Source organism: Oncorhynchus clarkii, chromosome 5 (assembly GCF_045791955.1).
Source record: "Oncorhynchus clarkii lewisi isolate Uvic-CL-2024 chromosome 5, UVic_Ocla_1.0, whole genome shotgun sequence".
NCBI lineage: Eukaryota > Metazoa > Chordata > Actinopteri > Salmoniformes > Salmonidae > Oncorhynchus > Oncorhynchus clarkii.
Window position 1 is genome coordinate 67,149,406 of NC_092151.1, and position 22,111 is coordinate 67,171,516.

General features: G+C 46.0%; 1 protein-coding gene across 1 annotated transcript in view; it reads right to left on the reverse strand.

The window, feature by feature from the left end:
* The window catches only part of LOC139410181 (AGBL carboxypeptidase 4), a 409,027-nt gene that overhangs the window by 19,830 nt on the left and 367,086 nt on the right, over nt 1–22,111 (reverse strand). The window contains exon 10 of the mRNA XM_071155635.1: nt 5,629–5,778. Coding sequence (XP_071011736.1) covers nt 5,629–5,778 — 150 coding nt within the window. The remainder of the gene's footprint in view (nt 1–5,628; nt 5,779–22,111) is intronic.

Below are 22,111 nucleotides of genomic sequence, written 5' to 3' on the forward strand. Positions count from 1 at the left end.
TGACTCCAATCTAAGTGTATGTAAACTTCCGACTTCAACTGTAATATTTCTGCCATCATTTCTATGACCAAAAACATCTCCTGGACATCAGAACAGCGATCACTGACCTCGATTTGGGTGACGATTTCTACTTCAACGAGTCGGCAGCTGTGGATGTACTGCTTATTTCGATGAACGTACAACCACTAGGGAATAAGCTAGATGAACTCCATACGAGACTATCCTATCAACGGACATGAAAAACTGTAATATCCTATGTTTCTCGGAGTCGTTGCTGAACATGGACATGGGTAATATACATCTAGATGATTTTGCTATGCATCAGCAAGACCGAACGGCAGCTTCGGATAAGGTTAAGGGGGAGGTGTGTCTCTTTGTTAACAACAGCTGTTGCACAATCTTTAATGTTAAGTCTCAAGGTTTTGCTGGCCTCAGTTAGAATCAGAGTATGTGAGCAGAGCAGATGAGGAGCAGAGCATGCCCAATTTGACTGGTGAGTTTCCCAAAGGCTGGAGCGTCAGCCTTCTCGCCCACATTGATTTTGGCCCAATGGGCCTGACATTTTACTTCTTTCAAGGAGCTTTACGTTTTGCTAGGGTTATTTTGCCTAAAAACCTTTAAAACTACCTATAGAAAAATGTAAAAACATCTCCGCATCCCTACCCAGCCTGGCAAGAGTGGCCGGATGGGTGTTTAGCATTCCCAGTGGCTCTGCAAGAGCGGAGAGTGTATTCTCCGCTGGTGGCCTGCTCTCCAGGCACCATCGCATGAGCCTAAAGCCAGACTTTAGACAAACTACTGATTCCAAAAGTGAATTCAAACGCATTATAGACTGAGCCTAATTAGGCATTTTTCATTCAATTCACAGCCTATATGCACAATTTATAGACTATACTAATTGAATACAACAAAATGTTGTTTAAATGCGGAGTGCTTAATGTTCCTGCCAGCCTAGTGTGTCGCACTCGCAAATGTTTTACAATTAACACTGAGTATACAAAACATTAAGGAGACATGCTCTTTCCATGACATGGACTGACCGGGTGAATCCAGGGGAAAGCTATGATCCCTTATTGATGTCACTCCTTAAATCGACTTCAGTCAGTGTAGATGAAGGGGAGGAGACAGGTTAAAGAAGGATTTTTAAGCCTTGAAGACAATTGAGACATGGATTGTGTAATGTGTAGCATTCAGAGAATGAATGGGCAAGATAAAAGATTTAGGTGGCTTTGAATAGGGTGATAGTAGGTGCCCGGCACACCTACTACCACCCTGTTTTTCACACTCAACAGTTTCCCATGTGTATGAAGAATGGTCCACCACCCAAAAGACACCCAGTCAACTTGAGTCAACATGGGCCAGCATCACTGTGGAACGCTATCGACACCTTGTATAGTCCATGCCCTGATGAATCGAAGGCGTTCTTAATGTTTGGTATACTCAGTGTATTTATTTGTAGGCTATAACCTTGATGTAATAGGCTAATAGTCTAAGTAATTAATTTTCATTTCTTAGGCTACCTGTCTGGCTCTTGACCTTTTTAGAGTGTTTATATGCTGTTTAATACCACATGTAGCCTTCAAACGGTCAACCTTTCATATTGTTTACTAAAATACTTTTCATTCAAATCATATGGTTTCGTTTCAATAATTCAATACCTATTGGTAGGTCCAGGTAGTCACAAAAATAGATGGGTATTTAAATTGTGATTTTAATGAATGGAGCGAATTTGGAGCGGGTTTTAGTGGAGCAGTTGGAAAGGAGATGGAGTACAGGAGCAGTGCACAAGCACCGAGGCTTGAGCTCACCTTTAGATCACCTTTACTCCACACACAGAGACGCATACAAAGCTCTCCCTTGCCCTCCATTTGGCAAATCTGACCATAACTCTATCCTCCTGATTACTACTTACAAGTAAAAACTCAAAAAAAAGGAACCAGTGACGCACTTAATATGGAAGCGGTCAGATGAAGCAGACTACAGGACTGTTTTGCTAGCACAGACTGGAATATGTTCTGGGATTCAACCGATGACATTGAGGAGTTTACCACAGTCACCGGCTTCATTAATTTAATAAGTGCTTCGACGACGTCGTCCTCACAGTGACCGTCCTCACATATCCCAACCAGAAGCCATGGATTCCAGGCAACATCCGCACTGAGCTAAAGGATAAAGCTACTGCTGCTTTCAAGGACCGGGACACTAATCCGGACGCTTATAATAAATCCCCCTACGACCTCTGACAAGCCATCAAACAGTCAAAACATCAATACAGGACTAAGATTGAGTCCTAATACTCTGAAACTCGTCAGATTTGGCAGGGCTTGCAAACTATCATAGATTACAAAGGGAAACCCAGCCACAAGCTCCCCAGTGTCGTGAGCCTACCAGACGAGCTAAATTCCTTCTATGCTTGCTTCGAAGCAATCAACACTGAACCGTGCATGGGATTACCAGCTGTTCCGGATGACTCTGATCTCGATCTCCGTAGCCAATGTGAGAAAGACCTTTAAACAGGTTAACATTCACAAGGCTATGGGGCCAGGCGGATTACCAGGATGCGTACTCAGCGCATGCGCTAACTAGCTGGCAAGTGTCTTCATGATATTTTCAACCTCTCCCTGACCTAGTCTGTAATACCTACATGTTTCAAGCAGACCACCATAGTCCCCGTGCCCAAGGTAACCTGTTTAAATTACTATCGCCCCGTAGCACTCACATCTCACATCGTAGCACCAAAGCCCCATATACTACCCACCACTGCGACATGTACGCTCTCGTTGGCTGGCCCTCGCTTCATACTCGTCGCCAAACCCACTGGCTCCAGGTCATCTACAAGACCCTGCTAGGTAAAGTGCCCCCTTATCTCAACTCGCTGTAGCACGCGCTCCAGCAGGTATATCTCTCTGGTCACCCCCAAAACCAATTCTTCCTTTGGCCACCTCTCCTTCCAGTTCTCTGCTGCCAATGACTGGAACGAACTACAAAAATCTCTGAAACTGGAAACACTTATCTCCCTCAATAGCTTTAAGCACTAGCTATCAGAGCAGCTCACAGATTACTGCACCTCTACATAGCCCATCTATAATTTAGCCCAAACAACTACCTCTCCCCCTACTGTATTTATTTATTTTGCTCCTTTGCACCCCACTATTCCTATCTCTACCTTGCACATTCTTCCACTGCAAATCTACCATTCCAGTGTTTTACTTGCTGTATTGTATTTACTTTGCCACCATGGCCTTTTTTGTGTGTTTTTTTGCCCTTACCTCCCGTATCTCACCTCATTTGCTCACATTATATATAGACTTATTTTTCTACTGTATTATTGACTGTATGTTTGTTTTACTCCATGTTTAACTCTGTGTTGTTGTATGTGTCGAACTGCTTTGCTTTATCTTGGCCAGGTCGCAATTGTAAATGAGAACTTGTTCTCAACTTGCCTACCTGGTTAATTAAATAAAGGTGAAATACATTTTTTTTAAATAAACATCTGTGCCCATGAAATGCTTTGAAAGGCTGGGCAAATTAATTAAGTTTATTGGTCGCGTACACATATTTGCAGATGTAATTGCAGGTGCAACGAAATGCTTGTGTTTCCAGCCCCAACAGTGCAGTGATACCAAGCAGAAAAACAACAATACACACATAGGAAATATCTGAATGTGTCATGTATACATATAAAGATGGTATGGACAGTATACAGTGCATTCGGAAAGTATTCAGACCCCTTCAGACCCCCGTTTCCCACATTTTGTTACGTTAACTTATTCTAAAATTGATTAAATAAAGAAAAATCCTCAATCTACATACAATACCCCATAATGACAAAGCAAAAAAAAATACAAATTGAGGCTCAGATTTGGGAAAGGGAACCAAAAAATGTCAGCAGCATTGAAGGTCCCCAAGATTACATTTGTAACCACCAAGACTCTTCCTAGAACTGGCTGCCCAGCCAAACTAAGCCATCGGGGGAGAAGGGCCTTGGTCAGGGAGATGACAAAGAACCTGATGGTCACTCTGACAGAGCTCCAGAGTTCCTCTGTGGAGATGGGAGAACCTTCCAGAAGGATATCCATCTCTGCAGCACTCCACTAATCAGGCCTTTATCGTAGAGCGGAAAGATGGAAGCCACTCCTCAGTAAAATACAAATTACAGCCCACTTGGAGTTTGCCAAAAGGCACCTAAAGACTCTCAGACCATGAGAAACAAGATTCTCTGGTCTGATGAAACCAAGATTGAACTCTTTGGCATGAATTCCAAGCGTCACGTCTGGAGGAAACCAGGCACTGCTTACCTGGCCAATAACATCCCTATGGTGGTGGCAGCATAATGCTGTGGGGAGGATTTTTAGCGGCAGGGACTGGATCGAGGGAATGATGAACAGAGCAAAGTACAGAGAGATCCTTGATTAAAACCTGCTAAGAGCGCTCAGGTATTCAGACTGGGGTGAAGGTTCACCTTCCAACAGGACAACGACCCTAGGCACATGGCCAAGACAACGCAGGTGTTTCAGAACAAGTCTCTGAATGTCCCTGTGTGGCCCAGCCAGAGCCCGGACTTGAACCCGATAGAACATCTCTGGAGAGACCTGAAAATAGCTGTGAAACAACGCTCACCATCCAACCTGACAGAGCTTGAGAGGATCTGCAGAGAAGAATGGGAGAAACTCCCCAAACACAGGTGTGCCAAGCTTGTAGTGTCATAGCCAAGAATAATCTATGCTGTAATCACTGCCAAAGGTGCTTCAACAAAGTACTGAGTAAAGGGTCTGAATACTTATGTAAATATAATTTCAATTTGAATTTTTTTTGAAAATCAGCAAACATTTCTAAATAACTGTTTTTGCTTTGTCATTATGGGGACTGTATTTGTACATATCTACCTCAATTACCTCGTACCCCTGCACATCGCCTCGGTACTGGTGCCCGATGTATATAGCCAAATTATCGTTACTCATTCTGTATTTTTGTGTTATTATTTTTCTATTATTTATCTTTTTTCTCTCTGCATTGTTGGAAAGGGCCCATCAGTAAGCATTTCACTGTTAGTCTACACCTGTTGTTTACGAAGCAAGTGACAAATAACATTTTATTTTACTCATGCAGGCACACACGTCTGTATACACTCACAACAAAAGGTTAGCTCTTTATTGAGCCAGCAAAATAAATAAGTGGTGGACAATCTGTGACATTCTTTATGTATGCTGGTTGGCTAAAGTCATTTTGGCTGTTGAAAGACTTTCCTTGTGTACTGGTGAAGAAAGTTCTATGAGAGCTGTGAATGTGTCACTGCACAAAAAAAGGTTATTCTTCTGGCTATATGTAACTGGCACTGATACAAAATGTCACATTGGCTGAGCGCTGAAGGTCAATGTGGCTGAGAGGTGAAAGGGAACACAGAATTTTAAAATATAGCTTCCACACCCAGCTGTACGATAGATCTCAGTTAACCCTGTGGGTGATACAGTAACTACTGTAGCATAGCCAACTAGCACCTGCTAATATGTGGGGTGTATTTCCTGTGGAACATATGTGAGATGAGTATGGTCAGGATTGATATGGCCTGACCAGGGACAACTCTGGGCCCTAAAGTTGTCCCTGGTACAGTTGATGTGATGGACTTACAAAGGAGAAGTCTGGGGCGTTTTGGCAGAGCAGGCGAGGGAACACGGCTTGTCTCTGGACTCTCTCCTCCTCCTCAAACACGTTCCCATACATGAAACCATTCATCATGGTGGAGTGGGCATGAACATCAATGTAGAACTCCAGCCCTACCTTATGAATACATGACACACACACACACACACACACACACACACACACACACACATACACACACACACACACACACACACAGAGAGAGAGAGAAAGGGGCACAGGGCAGGGGTGTCACAAACCTGCCGAATATACACCATTTACAAATTTCATAGCCATTGCCATTTCTATCAAAATGTAAAGATCTTGATTTGACTAAGACTCCTTGGCTACATATTTTTCAAAGGCCCACGTCATGTATTCTACAAAAACATTGGGAACAACAACAACCAAGCTGTGTCACACAAATGCCTTGTTTGGCTGTGGAGGGCATCTTCCTAGTGAAAGATGACTCTCCGAGGTGGCAGAGCACCAGAGGAGAATCACAGAAGAGCTAGCAAACCTCCCACAGCGACAGTGAGAGAGAGAGGGAGGGAATAATGATGATACTAGTCATATTTTATCCCCTGTAGAGCCCAGGGACAGAGCTGAGGAGAGGAGAGCCCAGGAGACTGGCTTGGTGGCCCCACACAGATGAGATGTGGAGACTTGCTGGGGAGAGCCTTCCAGATACAGCTGCACTACAATACAGTAGCCCACACACAATCAGGCTTTATTCAGACTATCAGTTACTGTAGCTACACTGCTTCCCACACAGCAGGCTGAGGAGCTGAGAGGAAAACACTATGAGAACCAGCTGTCACACACACACGCACACACATACACTACATGACAAGATGTATGGGGACACCTGCTCATCCAAAATCATGGGCATTAATATGGAGTTTGTCCCCCCTTTGCTGCTATAATAGCCTCCACTCTTCTGGCTTTCCACTAGATGTTGGAACATTGCTGCGGGGACTTGCTTCCATTCAGCCACAAGAGCATTAGTGAGGTTGGGCACTGATGTTGGGCGATTATGCCTGGCTCGCAGTCAGCGCTCCAATTCATCCCAAAGGTGTTCAATGGAGTTGAGGTCAGGACTGTGCGGGCCAGTCAAGTTCTTCCACACAGATTTTGACAAACCATTTCTGAATGGACCTCACTTTGTGCACAGGGGCATTTCGGACCCATCCTAGGTTACAAGGTACACACACACGCACACACACACACACAGCTGATATGGCTGAACATATCTCCCTGGCATATTACATAATTTATGCAGCAGCATATAAAACATTTTTGGACCTTGTTGTGCACGGCGGTCTGTCCTTGGCAAATTTTGTCATCAAAGAAAAATATTTACAATTCCGAGTTGTATGACCGTTCAAAACGTATTTTCCCAGTCTGACTTCCCAGTTGCAATGCTTGTGGTTAGCCACTGTCACCGATTCCTTCCAAACAACTCATTGTTGAATTTGCGATTTTACTATTTACAACTTGTGTAATGTTTATGTCCAATGGCCGATGAGCACCGATACGTTTCATCTATATTTTCTCTTCATTATTTCTCTTCATATGACAAGGATTAAAAACTATTTGCCAGTAGACAGGATTCATAATGATGACTGCTAGCTAAGATTGTGAAAGTAAGATGTTGAAATGATCAGTCCAATCAAAACTACTGTACATATAACGTGATTTCTGTGGCCAATGACCTTGAGCCTTCTTGGAAGGGCACTTGTAATATAATCTCATAGGGCTGAAATTTTGGATGTCTACCATTTACTGAAGGACTGAAGCTTGGCGATTGCGCAAATCCCTATGACTGACAGAATACTGAGCTAATGCCCCACCTGCCCTGAATGACAGGTCGCCACTGTTTGACATACAGACTAGATCTATGAGAGAAAATCTGGTACTGGTATCAAAAGAAAACGCGGGCGAAGTCCTGAAAGTGTGGTGAAAGAATTTCAGGCGATGCCGTCGATAAAATCCAACTCGAACGGGTACACCTTTTCAGACAGAAATATGCATCCCAAATTTGCATCCTTCAATGATAAAATAATGGTTAAAAGTCTGGGTAAAAGACCCAGTGGCATGAATGATATGATCCCGAAGGAAATTGCAGAACTGTGCAAAGTTCTGTAACCACTCTTCAAGGAGAATAGATTAAAAGAGAAACGTGTAGCTCTTGTAGTCGATAAACTGTATATTGATAACCAAATGTACAGAGACACCAAGACTACATGGCTATTCTAAATATTACACATTTCCCATAGAGGATTAGAATAATGGAACACCCAATACTATGAATGATAGGGATTGTAATAACACAATATATATAAAAAATTAAATACAACAATTGATAAAGAAGTAAACTACAACTACACTATACCATTCAAGATAGAGAATGTTGTAAAATAATTAATATTCAACTTTCTATTTATAGTATTTTATAAATAGATAAGACAGCATTAGAAGAAAGGTTAATTAGATAAATAATACATCTTAAAATAAACTCCCTTTTTAAAAGAAACTTCCCTTTTTCAGGACCTTGTCTTTCAAAGACAATTCGGAAAAAATACAAATAACTTCACAGATCTTCATTGTAAAGGGTTTTAACACTGTTTCCCATGCTTGTTCAATGAACCATAAACAATTCATGAACATGCACCTGTGGAACGATTGTTAAGACACTAACAGCTTACAGATGGTAGGCAATTAAGGTCACAGTTCTGAAAACGTAGGACACTAAAGAGGCCTTTCTACTGACTCTGAAATACACCAAAAGAAAGATGCCCAGGGTCCCTGCTCATCTGCGTGAACGTGCCTTAGGCATGCTGCAAGGAGGCATGAGGACTGCAGATGTGGCCAGGGCAATAAATTGCAATGTCCGTCCTGTGAGACGCCTAACACAGCACTACAGGGAGACAGGAAGGACAGCTGATCATCCTCGCAGTGGCAGACCACGTGTAACAACACCTGCACAGGATCGGTACATCCGAACATCACACTTGCGGGACAGGTACAGTATGGCAACAACAACTGCCCGAGTTACACCAGGAACGTACAATCCCTCCATCAATGCTCAGATTGTCCACAATAGGCTGAGCGAGGCTGGACTGAAGGCTTGTAGATTTGTTGTAAGGCAGGTCCTCACCAGACATCACCATCAACAACGTTGCCTATGGGTACAAACCTGGACCAGACAGGACTGGCAGAAAGTGCTCTTCACTGATGAGTCACGGTTTTGTCTCACCAGGGGTGATGGTCGGATTCACATTTCTTGTCGAAGGAATGAGCATTACTCCGAGGCCTGTACTCTAAATCGATCCCGCTCCAGAGGTGGAGGGTCCGTCATTGTGTGAGGCAGTGTGTCACAGCATCATCGGACTGAGCTTGCTATCATTGCAGGCAATCTCAACGCTGGGCGATACAGGGAAGACATCCTCCTCGCTCATGTGCTACCCTTCTTGCAGGCTCATCCTGACATGACCCTTCAGCATGACAATGCCACCAGCCATACTGCTCATTCTGTGCATGATTTCCTGCAAGACAGGAATGTCAGTGTTCTGCCATGGCCAGCGAAGAGCCTGGATCTCAATCCCATTGAGCACGTCTGGGACCTGTTGGATCGGAGGGTGAGGGCTAGGGCCATTCCCCCCAGAAATGTCTGGGAACTTGCAGGTGTCTTGGTGGAAGAGTGGGGTAACATCTCACAGCAAGAACTGGCAAATCTGGTGCAGTCCATGAGGAGGAGATGCACTGCAGTACTTAATGAAGCTGGTGGCCACACCAGATACTGATTACTTTTGATTTTGACGCCCCCTTTGTTCAGGGACATATTCAATTTATGTTAGTCACATGTCTGTGAAACTTGTTCAGTTTATGTCTCAGTTGTTGAATCTTGTTATGTTCATACAAATATTTACACATGTTAAGTTTGCTGAAAATAAACGCAGTTGACAGTGAGAAGACGTTTCTTTTTTTGATGAGTTTAAAAGGAACTGGGACACAAAAGTTCTCAACACAGTAGGGATAAAAACACAGCAAATAGGACATACAGTGCATTCGGAAAGTATTCAGACCCCTTGACGTTTTCCACATTTTGTTACATTACAGCCTCGTTCCAAAATGGATTAAATCACCCCCCCCCTCATCAATCTACAAACAATAGCCCATAATGACAAAATGAACAAAGGTTTTTAGAAATGTTTGCAAAATTATAAAAAATACAATAACAGAAATACCTTACTTACATAGCTATTCAGACCATTACTCAGTACTTTGTTGAAGCACCTTTGGCAATGATTACAGCCTCGATCGAGTCTTCTTGGGTATGACACTACAAGCAAGTTTCTCCCATTCTTCTCTGCAGATCCTCTCAAGCTCTGTCAGGTTGGATGGGGAGCGTCGCTGCACAGCTATTTTCAGATCTCTCCAGAGATGTTCTATCGGGTTCAAGTCTGGGCTCTGGCTGGGCCACTGGGCCACAGAGACTTGTCCTGAAGCCACTCCTGCGTTGTCTTGGCTGTGTGCTTAGGGCCGTTGTCCTGTTGGAAGGTGAACCTTCACCTCACTCTGAGGTCCTCAGTGCTCTGGAGCAGGTTTTCATTGAGGATCTCTCTGTACTTTGTGCCATTCATCTTTCCCTCAATCCTGACTAGTCTCCCAGTCCCTGCCGGTGAAAAACCCACAGCATGATGCCGCTGCCACCACCATGCTTCAACATAGGGATGGTGTCAGGTTTCCTCCAGATGTGACACTTGGCATTCAGGCCAAAGAGTTCAATCTTGGTTCATCAGACCAAATAATCTTGTTTCTCATGATCTGATAGTCCTTTAGGTGCCTTTTGGCAAAATCCAAGTGGGCTGCCATGTGCCTTTTACTGAGGAGTGGCTGCCATCTGGCCAATCTACCATAACGGTCTGATTGGTGGAATGCTGCAGAGATGGTTGTCCTTCTGGAAGGCTCTCTCTCCCATCTCCATTGAAGAACTCTGGAACTCTGTCAGTGACCATCGGGTCCTTAGTCACATCTTATATAGACAGGTGTGTGCCTTTCCAAATCATGTCCAATCAATTGAATTTACCGCAGGTGGACTCCAATCAAGTTGTAGAAACATCTCAAGGATGATCAAAGGAAACAGGATGCACCTGAGCTCAATTTCGAGTCTCATAGCAAAGGGTCTGAACACTTATGTAAATAAGGTATTTCTGTTTTAATCTTTAATACATTTAGCAAACATTTCTAAAAACCTGTTTTTGCTTTGTCATTAGGGGTTATTGTGTATTATTAAAGCTGATCTACCCCCTAATAAACATTTTTACAAAAATAACACACTCCCTAAATCATTAATCCAAGCTTTATTTCAAAAGTTTGGCTTTAACAGTGCAATATGGTGATAGGCATTCTCTCTAGGGACAGTCTTCTGAAAATCTCTATCAGTTGACAAGGCTGCATAGCAGGGGTGACACAGTGGGGAATAACAGTTCAGTTACATTTTATCCAGTTGAATTGTAGAATAGGATTCAAGGCCAATCACATGCTACTGTGGCCAGTGTATAAAGCTCAGGCTTGCTCTTGCTCTCTCTCTAGCCCTGGACACAGCGAATCAGGTGTAATGGGCCCTCTCTCACTCTCATTCCCCTTGACCCCTCACTCTCCAGCCCAGCTCAGCACAGCCTCCTTCCCCTCCCTATCTCTCCTACTCTTGTTACACATTCCAGAGCGCACCTCAGTTCCCGGGGGTCGTCAGGGAGTGGGGAGGGATGGAGAGGGAGAAGAGGAGGGTGGAGGGTGGAGAGGGCGACGCGATGCTTGAAATTCTGCTCACAGCCAAAGCAATTTCCTGGCAAGCGCGGTGCTGTCAGCTGCTCTGATGGCTAGCTGTGAAATATTGTGGCTGGGAGTGGGCCGGCAGCAGGCTCTGGCAGCCTGATGGATGGAGCCCAAGCGGAAGAAGGGGAAACAACAACAAAAAAATAGAAAAAGAAAGCAAAACGCAGCCGCCATTAAGGCAGCTCCATCACGCAGTTGAAGGAGTTCCCAGGGTCTAATAGAGGCAGAAAGCCCTCTAATCGGCAGCGCTCGCCAAGCTAAAGGGGAGGAGGTAGTTGGGAACCACCCCTTGTTAAAGCACAGCTCGAATGATGAGGTACTGTATGTAATGGTGCAATTTGATCTGGCGCAGAGGTCCTGCAACGATGGAGTTGGATTGGCTCACCCGCTTTTTTTTCTTCTGTTAACAATGTAATTAAGAATCTAAATGAAATGGTCGCACAGCGTTGGGTCACTTAAATGGCCGTGCTCCAGAAGTTTTCTCTGGAATTATATAAAAGATTCAATCTGGGAAGCCAAAGTGAATCTCCAACAGAATCTCTTAGTCTCCAAACAAAACGTCACTATGGTGATTCCCCCTAAAATGTCAAGGACAATGGAAGTACAATGATACAGTGAAGTGCAATCCAGCCCACAATGTCAACTGAGAGCCAGCATAACAGCCTCCTAATGCGCTGTCAATCACAGGCAGACAGGACTGTGAGGCTGAAGCAGTGATGGATTGTTTCATTAACAACCCACCTTGACCTAGAGAATTGTTCATATGAAATTGTAATTAAGCAATTAGAGACAATTAAGAAATGTAGAGAATGAAAGTCAAAAGACAATCTGAGTGTAGAAGTATTACAAATTAAACCTCTCAGAGAAAGATGCAGAGAACGGATTGTTCCGGCAGAAGCTCCCTACAACTCAATAGAAGGACTCGGGCTCAACTTCATCTGAACTGGTGTTGCTGCAGTTTAGTTTAAAGCGGAAGGTCAAATGAATTTTGTCCGACAAGTACTTATCTGCTGCATATTAATTAGTCTGGGCCTATAAGGGCCATAAACGGTTCGCTTATCTTAACACAGAAAAAATGCTGCTGATTTAAGCAAGATTACAGACTAGCTGATTCTCTCACAAAGCATTTAGCATTTGCTAACTTTTGCTCTCTGTTAACATTATTACCATATAGCTGAACATGCTAAAATGGTACTCCATCATCCAGGGCAAGTAGTGTTTATAAATGCAGAATAATTTACCTATTGTCTATACACAGCACTTATTTATATTTTGAATTCTGACACATGATCACTATAATATATCTACTCTGGATTGTTAATTGGACTCGTTCTGTAATTTCTTGGTTTCTTGTCTTGATACTTTTTTTCTGCATTTGTATTGTATTTGTGAGACATACTACTGCACTGTCTGAGCTAGTTACTTAAGCATTTCGCTGCACCTGCTATAACACCTGTAAATCTGTATACGTGACAAATAAACCTTGATTTAATTTGATAAAGTCTGTAAGTATGCCTGTATGACTGGAGAGCAGAGAAATGAGTGATGCAGTGTGGTCGGAGCGATGGGTGAGTCCAGATGTGCTGCAGAGAGAGAGCAGAGAAATGAGTGATGCAGTGTGGTCGGAGCGATGGGTGAGTCCAGATGTGCTGCAGAGAGAGAGCAGAGAAATGAGTGATGCAGTGTGGTCGGAGCGGTGGGTAAGTCCAGATGTGCTGCAGAGAGAGAGCAGAGAAATGAGTGATGCAGTGTGGTCGGAGCGGTGGGTGAGTCCAGATGTGCTGCAGAGAGAGAGCAGAGAAATGAGTGATGCAGTGTGGTTGGAGCGGTGGGTGAGTCCAGATGTGCTGCAGAGAGAGAGCAGAGAAATGAGTGATGCAGTGTGGTCGGAGCGGTGGGTGAGTCCAGATGTGCTGCAGAAAGAGAGCAGAGAAATTAGTGATGCAGTGTGGTCGGAGCGGTGGGTGAGTCCAGATGTGCTGCAGAGAGAGAGCAGAGAAATGAGTGATGCAGTGTGGTCGGAGCGGTGGGTGAGTCCAGATGTGCTGCAGAGAGAGAGCAGAGAAATGAGTGATGCAGTGTGGTCGGAGCGGTGGGTGAGTCCAGATGTGCTGCAGAGAGAGAGCAGAGAAATGAGTGATGCAGTGTGGTCGGAGCGGTGGGTGAGTCCAGATGTGCTGCAGAGAGAGAGAGGAGACGCGGTAGTGTTCAAGCCCGTAAGCCCCTCATTCTCTCTCTGCCACAGACTAATTGATGGACATATTTGGCCCTTTTTAACACAGAGGTGACATGTAATCAAGCTAAACGGGCACTCAGACAGCACTCTGTGGCTGTTAGCGCTTCATAAGCAGCTGCATCTGTCTGGAATAGTGCTGGGAGATTAGAGCTGTATGAGGTCGGTTCGGTTCGAGTATCAATAAATAATCACGGTTTTCGATTTCGGTTTCTATTCTTCTTCTTTTTTTTTATACATGAAATGCATTATGAAATAATGATGTTACAATTATTTTTGAGATGTTTAATTGAAAATATTCCATTGTCTCTGTCAGGTGCACATTGGGTAGACATCAACAGAAAAATAGGAAATGACTATGAAATAATAAAATATTTCAGTTGTGTATATTACTTAGTTTTTATTTGATTACTTTATTATATATTTATTATAAGTTTATTATATAAAGTAATCATCTCATCTCTGCTCAAGCAGTAGCAGTCAACCAGCCACGCCATACTTTACTGTCTTTAGTCATCCTATTTAGCTTGCCTGCCTAAGTATGCTGCAGAGCTGTCTGACAAAAAAATAATTTTACTAGTTATTCAAAGTAGATAAGGTATAATTTCACAAACTGTCTCTGTCCTTCTCCTAGATGTGTTGTGTACATTCCTCTCTCGTGTGGTCTATCCAGTCTGTGTGTATCTAACCTAACGTGAAGTGTATCCGTCCAGAGATCTGTATATAATGACAAGATGCTAATGTCTATGCCCTAACAATGAGAGTCGTTGTCTCAAACACTGGAAGGCAAGGCGACAAGGTTAGCTCCAAAATAAATCCATAGAAACGCATTGTGTTATTTTGGACAGATTTTGGCAAGAGTAAAACATCTTGTTTCGCCTCTTCCTCTCTGATCGTCTTTGAGCTGGAAAAAACTGGTGCAATGGATTATGGTCATTATAGTTAAATACCACTTTCTGCCCTGAACTAGGTTGAAAACTATAACTCCCTTCAGCCCAGCGTCCCACATAATTATTGACTTGATTTCTCCGATTTCTCTCGTGAATGAGATGATTTATCTCTAGAGAAACAGCGCGTTGGGCACAAAAAAACGCACTAAATGGAATTCAAGTAATTGAACCAACGTCAGTCAAAGAGCTGGCCACAGTCACAGTCTGTTACTCCATCTACCAACCTCCCAACAATTCACACACCCTGGGTCTGTTTGGTGGATCTATGCTCCCATTGTGTCACCAAAGCATCTTGAGTACAAACTGCACACACCAGAAAGACACCCCAAATGGGTTCCTCCGCGGTGTCATTTTCTTGTTTTTTGCCTGTGAGAGCCAGACAGTTCTGCCTCAAACTGGAGGAGAAGTGGTTGAGGAATTGAAAAGGGGGAGTAATGATGGAGACAAATTGCCCGTAAATCTCAGAAATGGATAAGAAATGGGCCGATGACACCAGAGGACATCTCAACAGACAGACAGACAGAAAGAGCCATTTCCTCAAGCGCCCTGAATACAGCAGACAATGGCTCCCCACAGAAATAAAGGAAAAGAGAGAAAGTGTTACGGTGCGTGAATGAGGACCCAAAAGCGAATCAACTTAAACAGAGCTTCTTTAATTACCAAACATAGGTAGGCTCAGATGGACCGGCAGATTCCGACAGGACAGGACAAGGTTACAGCAAACATGACGACAGTCTGGTTCAGGCATGAATGACACAAACAAACAAGAATCCGACAAGGACAGGAGCAGAAACAGAGAGAGATATAGGGACCTAATCAGAGGGAAAAAGGGAACAGGTGGGGAACGGGGTGAATGGGTAGTTAGAGGAGACAAGGGACAGCTGGGGGAAAGCGGGGGAGAAAAGGTAACCTAACACGACCAGCAGAGGGAGACAGGGTGAAGGGAAAGGACAGAGACAAGACAACATGACAGTACATGACAGTACCCCCCCACTCACCGAGCGCCTCCTGGCGCACTCGAGGAGGAAACCTGGCGGCAACGGAGGAAATCATCAATCAGCGCACGGTCCAGCACGTCCCGAGAGGGAACCCAACTCCTCTCCTCAGGACCGTACCCCTCCCAGTCAACTAGGTACTGATGACCACGGCCCCGAGGACGCATGTCCAAGATTTTACGGACCCTGTAGATAGGTGCGCCCTCGACAAGGATGGGGGGGGGGGGGGGGAAGACGAGCGGGGGCGCGAAGAACGGGCTTAACACAGGAGACATGGAAGACCGGGTGGACGCGACGAAGATATCGCGGAAGAAGAAGTCGCACTGCGACAGGATTAATGACCTGAGAGATACGGAATGGACCAATGAACCGCGGGGTCAACTTGCGAGAAGCCGTCTTAAGGGGAAGGTTCTGAGTGGAGAGCCAAACTCTCTGACCGCGACAATATCTAGGGCTCTTAGTTCTACGCTTATTAGCAGCTCTCACAGTCTGCGCCCTATAACGGCAAAGTGCAGACCTGACCCTCTTCCAGGTGCGCTCGCAACGTTGGACAAAAGCCTGAGCGGAGGGGACGCTGGACTCGGCGAACTGAGATGAGAACAACGGAGGCTGGTACCCGAGGCTACTCTGAAAAGGAGATAGCCCGGTCGCAGACGAAGGAAGCGAGTTGTGGGCGTATTCTGCCCAGGGGAGCTGTTCTGACCAAGACGCAGGGTTGCGAAAAGAAAGACTGCGTAAGATGCGACCAATAGTCTGATTGGCCCGTTCTGCTTGACCGTTAGACTGGGGGTGAAAGCCGGAAGAGAGACTGACGGAAGCCCCAATCAAACGGCAAAACTCCCTCCAAAATTGAGACGTGAATTGCGGACCTCTGTCCGAAACGACGTCTGACGGAAGGCCATGAATTCTGAAAACATTCTCGATGATGATTTGTGCCGTCTCTTTAGCAGAAGGAAGCTTAGCAAGGGGAATGAAATGAGCCGCCTTAGAGAACCTATCGACAACCGTAAGAATAACAGTCTTCCCCGCTGACGAAGGCAGTCCGGTGACAAAATCTAAGGCGATATGAGACCACGGTCGAGAGGGAATAGGAAGCGGCCTGAGACGGCCGGCAGGAGGAGAGTTACCGGACTTAGTCTGCGCGCAGACCGAACAAGCAGCCACGAAACGACGCGTGTCATGCTCCCGGGTGGGCCACCAGAAACGCTGGCGAATGGAAGCAAGCGTACCCCGAACGCCAGGGTGGCCGGCTAACTTGGCAGAGTGAGCCCACTGAAGAACGGCCAGACGAGTAGGAACGGGAACGAAAAGAAGGTTCCTAGGACAAGCGCGCGGCGACGGAGTTTGAGTGAGTGCTTGCTTTACCTGCCTCTCAATTCCCCAGACAGTCAACCCGACAACACGCCCCTCAGGGAGAATTCCCTCGGGGTCAGTGGAGGCTACTGAAGAACTGAAGAGACGAGACAAAGCATCAGGCTTGGTGTTCTTAGAGCCCGGACGATAAGAAATCACGAACTCGAAACGAGCGAAAAACAGCGCCCAACGCGCCTGACGCGCATTAAGTCGTTTGGCAGAACGGATGTACTCAAGGTTCCTATGGTCAGTCCAAACGACAAAAGGAACGGTCGCCCCCTCCAACCACTGTCGCCATTCGCCTAGGGCTAACCGGATGGCGAGCAGTTCGCGGTTACCCACATCATAGTTACGTTCCGACGGCGACAGGCGATGAGAAAAATACGCGCATGGGTGGACCTTGTCGTCAGAGAGGGAGCGCTGAGAAAGGATGGCTCCCACTCCCACCTCTGACGCGTCAACCTCGACAACGAACTGTCTAGAGACGTCAGGTGTAACAAGGATAGGAGCGGATGTAAAACGATTCTTGAGGAGATCAAAAGCTCCCTGGGCGGAAACGGACCACTTAAAGCACGTCTTGACAGAAGTAAGGGCTGTGAGAGGAGCTGCCACCTGACCGAAATTACGGATGAAACGACGATAGAAGTTCGCGAAGCCGAGAAAGCGCTGCAGCTCGACGCGTGACTTAGGGACGGGCCAATCAATGACAGCTTGGACCTTAGCGGGATCCATCTTAATGCCTTCAGCGGAAATAACAGAACCGAGAAATGTGACGGAGGAGGCATGAAAAGTGCACTTCTCAGCCTTCACAAAAAGACAATTCTCTAAAAGGCGCTGGAGGACACGTCGAACATGCTGAACATGAATCTGGAGTGACGGTGAAAAAATCAGGATATCGTCAAGGTAAACGAAAACAAAGATGTTCAGCATGTCTCTCAGGACATCATTGACTAATGCCTGAAAGACAGCTGGAGCGTTAGCGAGGCCGAAAGGAAGAACCCGGTATTCAAAGTGCCCTAACGGAGTGTTAAACGCCGTCTTCCACTCGTCCCCCTCCCTGATGCGCACGAGATGGTAAGCGTTACGAAGGTCCAACTTAGTGAAAAACCTGGCTCCCTGCAGGATCTCGAAGGCTGAAGACATAAGAGGAAGCGGATAACGATTCTTCACTGTTATGTCATTCAGCCCTCGATAATCTATGCAGGGGCGCAGAGACCCGTCCTTCTTCTTGACAAAAAAAAACCCCGCTCCGGCGGGAGAGGAGGAGGGGACTATGGTACCGGCGTCAAGAGCTACAGACAAATAATCTTCGAGAGCCTTACGTTCGGGAGCCGACAGAGAGTATAGTCTACCCCGGGGGGGGGTGGTTCCCGGAAGGAGATCAATACTACAATCATACGACCGGTGTGGAGGAAGAGAGGTGGCCCTGGACCGACTGAACACCGTGCGCAGATCGTGATATTCCTCCGGCACCCCTGTCAAATCACCAGGCTCCTCCTGTGAAGAAGAGACAGAGGAAACAGGAGGGATAGCAGACATTAAACATTTCACATGACAAGAGACGTTCCAGGAGAGGATAGAATTACTAGACCAATTAATGGAAGGATTATGACAAACTAGCCAGGGATGGCCCAAAACAACAGGTGTAAAAGGTGAACGAAAAATTAAAAAAGAAATGGTTTCACTATGATTACCAGAAACAGTGAGGGTTAAAGGTAGCGTCTCACGCTGAATCCTGGGGAGAGGACTACCATCCAGGGCGAACAAGGCCGTGGGCTCCTTTAACTGTCTGAGAGGAATGTCATGTTCCCGAGCCCAGGTCTCGTCCATAAAACAGCCCTCCGCCCCAGAGTCTATTAAGGCACTGCAGGAAGCTGACGAACCGGTCCAGCGTAGATGGACCGACAAGGTAGTGCAGGATCTTGAAGGAGAGACAGGAGTAGTAGCGCTCACCAGTAGCCCTCCGCTTACTGACGAGCTCTGGCCTTTTACTGGACATGAAGTGACAAAATGACCAGCGGAACCGCAATAGAGACAGAGGCGGTTGGTGATTCTCCGTTCCCTCTCCTCAGTCGAGATGCGGATACCTCCCAGCTGCATGGACTCAGCACCCGAGCCGGCAGAGGAAGATGGTAGTGATGCGGAGAGGGAGGCGACGGAGAGCGCGAGCTCCTTTCCACGAGCTCGGTGACGAAGATCAACCCGTCGCTCAATGCGAATAGCGAGTTCAATCAAGGAATCCACGCTGGAAGGAACCTCCCGGGAGAGAATCTCATCCTTTACCTCTGCGCGGAAACCCTCCAGAAGACGAGCGAGCAAGGCCGGCTCGTTCCAGCCACTGGAGACAGCAAGAGTGCGAAACTCAATAGAGTAGTCTGTTATGGATCGATTGCCTTGACATAGGGAAGACAGGGCCCTGGAAGCCTCCTCCCCAAAAACAGATCGATCAAAAACCCGTATCATCTCCTCCTTAAAGTCTTGATACTGGTTAGTACACTCAGCCCTTGCCTCCCAGATTGCCGTGCCCCACTCACGAGCCCGTCCAATAAGGAGAGATATGACGTAGGCGACACGAGCAGTGCTCCTGGAGTAAGTGTTGGGCTGGAGAGAAAACACAATATCACACTGGGTGAGGAACGAGCGGCATTCAGTGGGCTCCCCAGAGTAACACGGCGGGTTATTGATTCTGGGCTCCGGAGATTCGAAAGCCCTGGAAGTGGCCGGTGGATCGAGGCGGAGATGGTGAACCTGTTCTGTGAGGTTGGAGACTTGGGTGGCCAGGGTCTCAACGGCATGTCGAGCAGCAGACAATTCCTGCTTGTGTCTGCCTAGCATCGCTCCCTGGATCTCGACGGCTGAGTGGAGAGGATCCGAAGTCGCTGGGTCCATTCTTGGTCGGATTCTTCTGTTACGGTGCGTGAATGAGGACCCAAAAGCGAATCAACTTAAACAGAGCTTCTTTAATTACCAAACATAGGTAGGCTCAGATGGACCGGCAGATTCCGACAGGACAGGACAAGGTTACAGCAAACATGACGACAGTCTGGTTCAGGCATGAATGACACAAACAAACAAGAATCCGACAAGGACAGGAGCAGAAACAGAGAGAGATATAGGGACCTAATCAGAGGGAAAAAGGGAACAGGTGGGGAACGGGGTGAATGGGTAGTTAGAGGAGACAAGGGACAGCTGGGGGAAAGCGGGGGAGAAAAGGTAACCTAACACGACCAGCAGAGGGAGACAGGGTGAAGGGAAAGGACAGAGACAAGACAACATGACAGTACATGACAGAAAGTACAGCCAGGAGGAGGAGGGGGGATTTTCAAGGTGCAATATTCATCTAACCGGTATGACCGCACCTAATACATTTGTTTCAGATAGAAAATTAATTTTCTAATATTAAAAAGGTCAGAAATGAACCATGGCAATACTGGCCCTTTTGTCATCCTTAACAAATTATCCAAAATGGCGCTGTCAGATTGCTGAGGATACGTTCACTATGATGAATGTTCTGAGTAATCAGCCAATCAAAAATAAATCTTATTTTCCTTTGATAAATGGTCTGGAAAAGCATTGCTTTAGGTGGGAGATGAGTTCATTTGTTTCTTCACTCTTCCTTTTTTAAAACAAACACCAAGGAGCTTGGGAACAGATTATGTTCCAATGTCCTAAAATTCAGATGGATTCAGCGCTATAATAAGGACATAAGGTGTTAGACTGCTTTGAGGTATTTTAAAAAGCAATTAAAATCTGTAATTAATGAAAATAAATCTTTGTCAATCAGGCTTAGATGGATTTTTAGAGATTATCAAAAAGGAGGGATCTTTCTCGAATGAAAGACAGATTCAATCACAGATTTTCAAAGATAAAAAACTAAACGTGTATATTACTAAAAGGGATTAAATAAATGTTGTTGCAGTCTGACTGTCACTGAGCCCTTTCCTAAAGCTAGAGAAATGGCTTTGGTTTGACATTCTTCAAGAGTCAAATGGCCGTTGACAGCTTGAAATCCTCTGTGTCTGCAACCATCTGCCAGCTAGAGGGAAGCGGACAAATAAAGAGTAACATGCTAGCCCGGCACTGATCTCCTCCTGTTGTCCTCAGACCGTGACCTTGTAACCTCATTAGTGGATGTGCACAGTGTGAGACAGCAGTGGATGGAGGGCCAGGCCCCTGGCCATAGAGCTGGCACTGGGATTGGCATCTGGGAGCCCCAAATCTGAGTGCTGTGTCTGATGTGATTAGCTGGAGAGAAGCGGCCCAGGTCTCTCCTCTGACAGGGCCAGTCGGCCACAGCCAGGCCAGAGGATGGGATGGAGAGAGTGGGGCTGATGACATGTGGGGACATGGCCCTGCTTGGGATTGCACTGTATGGGTGAATGTAGTGCTGAGGGTGCTGGGGGGTTCAGAGACTGTGAGGTGGTGGAGAGGTGGAGAGCTTAACAAGAGTTCTCCTTCCAGCCACTGGATCAGCCAGTGGAATCATAATTACACATGTGGGCAGGCAGACAGAGGTTCTCTCCCTCAGACCTTGGTTCTGCACTAACCTACATGTGCATGTTCTCTATGGGAGTTGGAGTGCATTAGAGTGGGACTGTGAGGGAAAACAATGTATGCGTGTGAGTATGACACTGAATGCAAGTGTGTGTGTGTGTGTGTGTGTGTGTGTGTGTGTGTGTGTGTGTGTGTGTGTGTGTGTGTGTGTGTGCGTGTGTGTGTGTGTGTGTAAGAGAGTGAGAGAGCGAGAGTACCTATGTGTGGTGTGTGTTTGGATGGGAGTGTGTAGTTTGCAGAAGTGTGAGGGACATGAGTGGATCACTCTGCCGTGAAGGAGCCCATCGATCAGCATGTCAGCGCTGGGGGAAAAGGTTAAGCTGAGAGCCGTGCCCCTTTGCTCAGCAGAACACCCTGGTCTTATCAGGATTAGAAAGTGTAAGAAAGGGCAGACGATTCCCAGGACAGACTCTGACCTTCAGTAATCTAACAACCTGCGTTTCCACTTATAATTAACACGAAGGCAAAAAAACACAAGGGCCCGTTCCTCTAACAAAGAAAGTGCAAGCTGAATATAGAGTACACTACAGACACTGGCCTCTCAG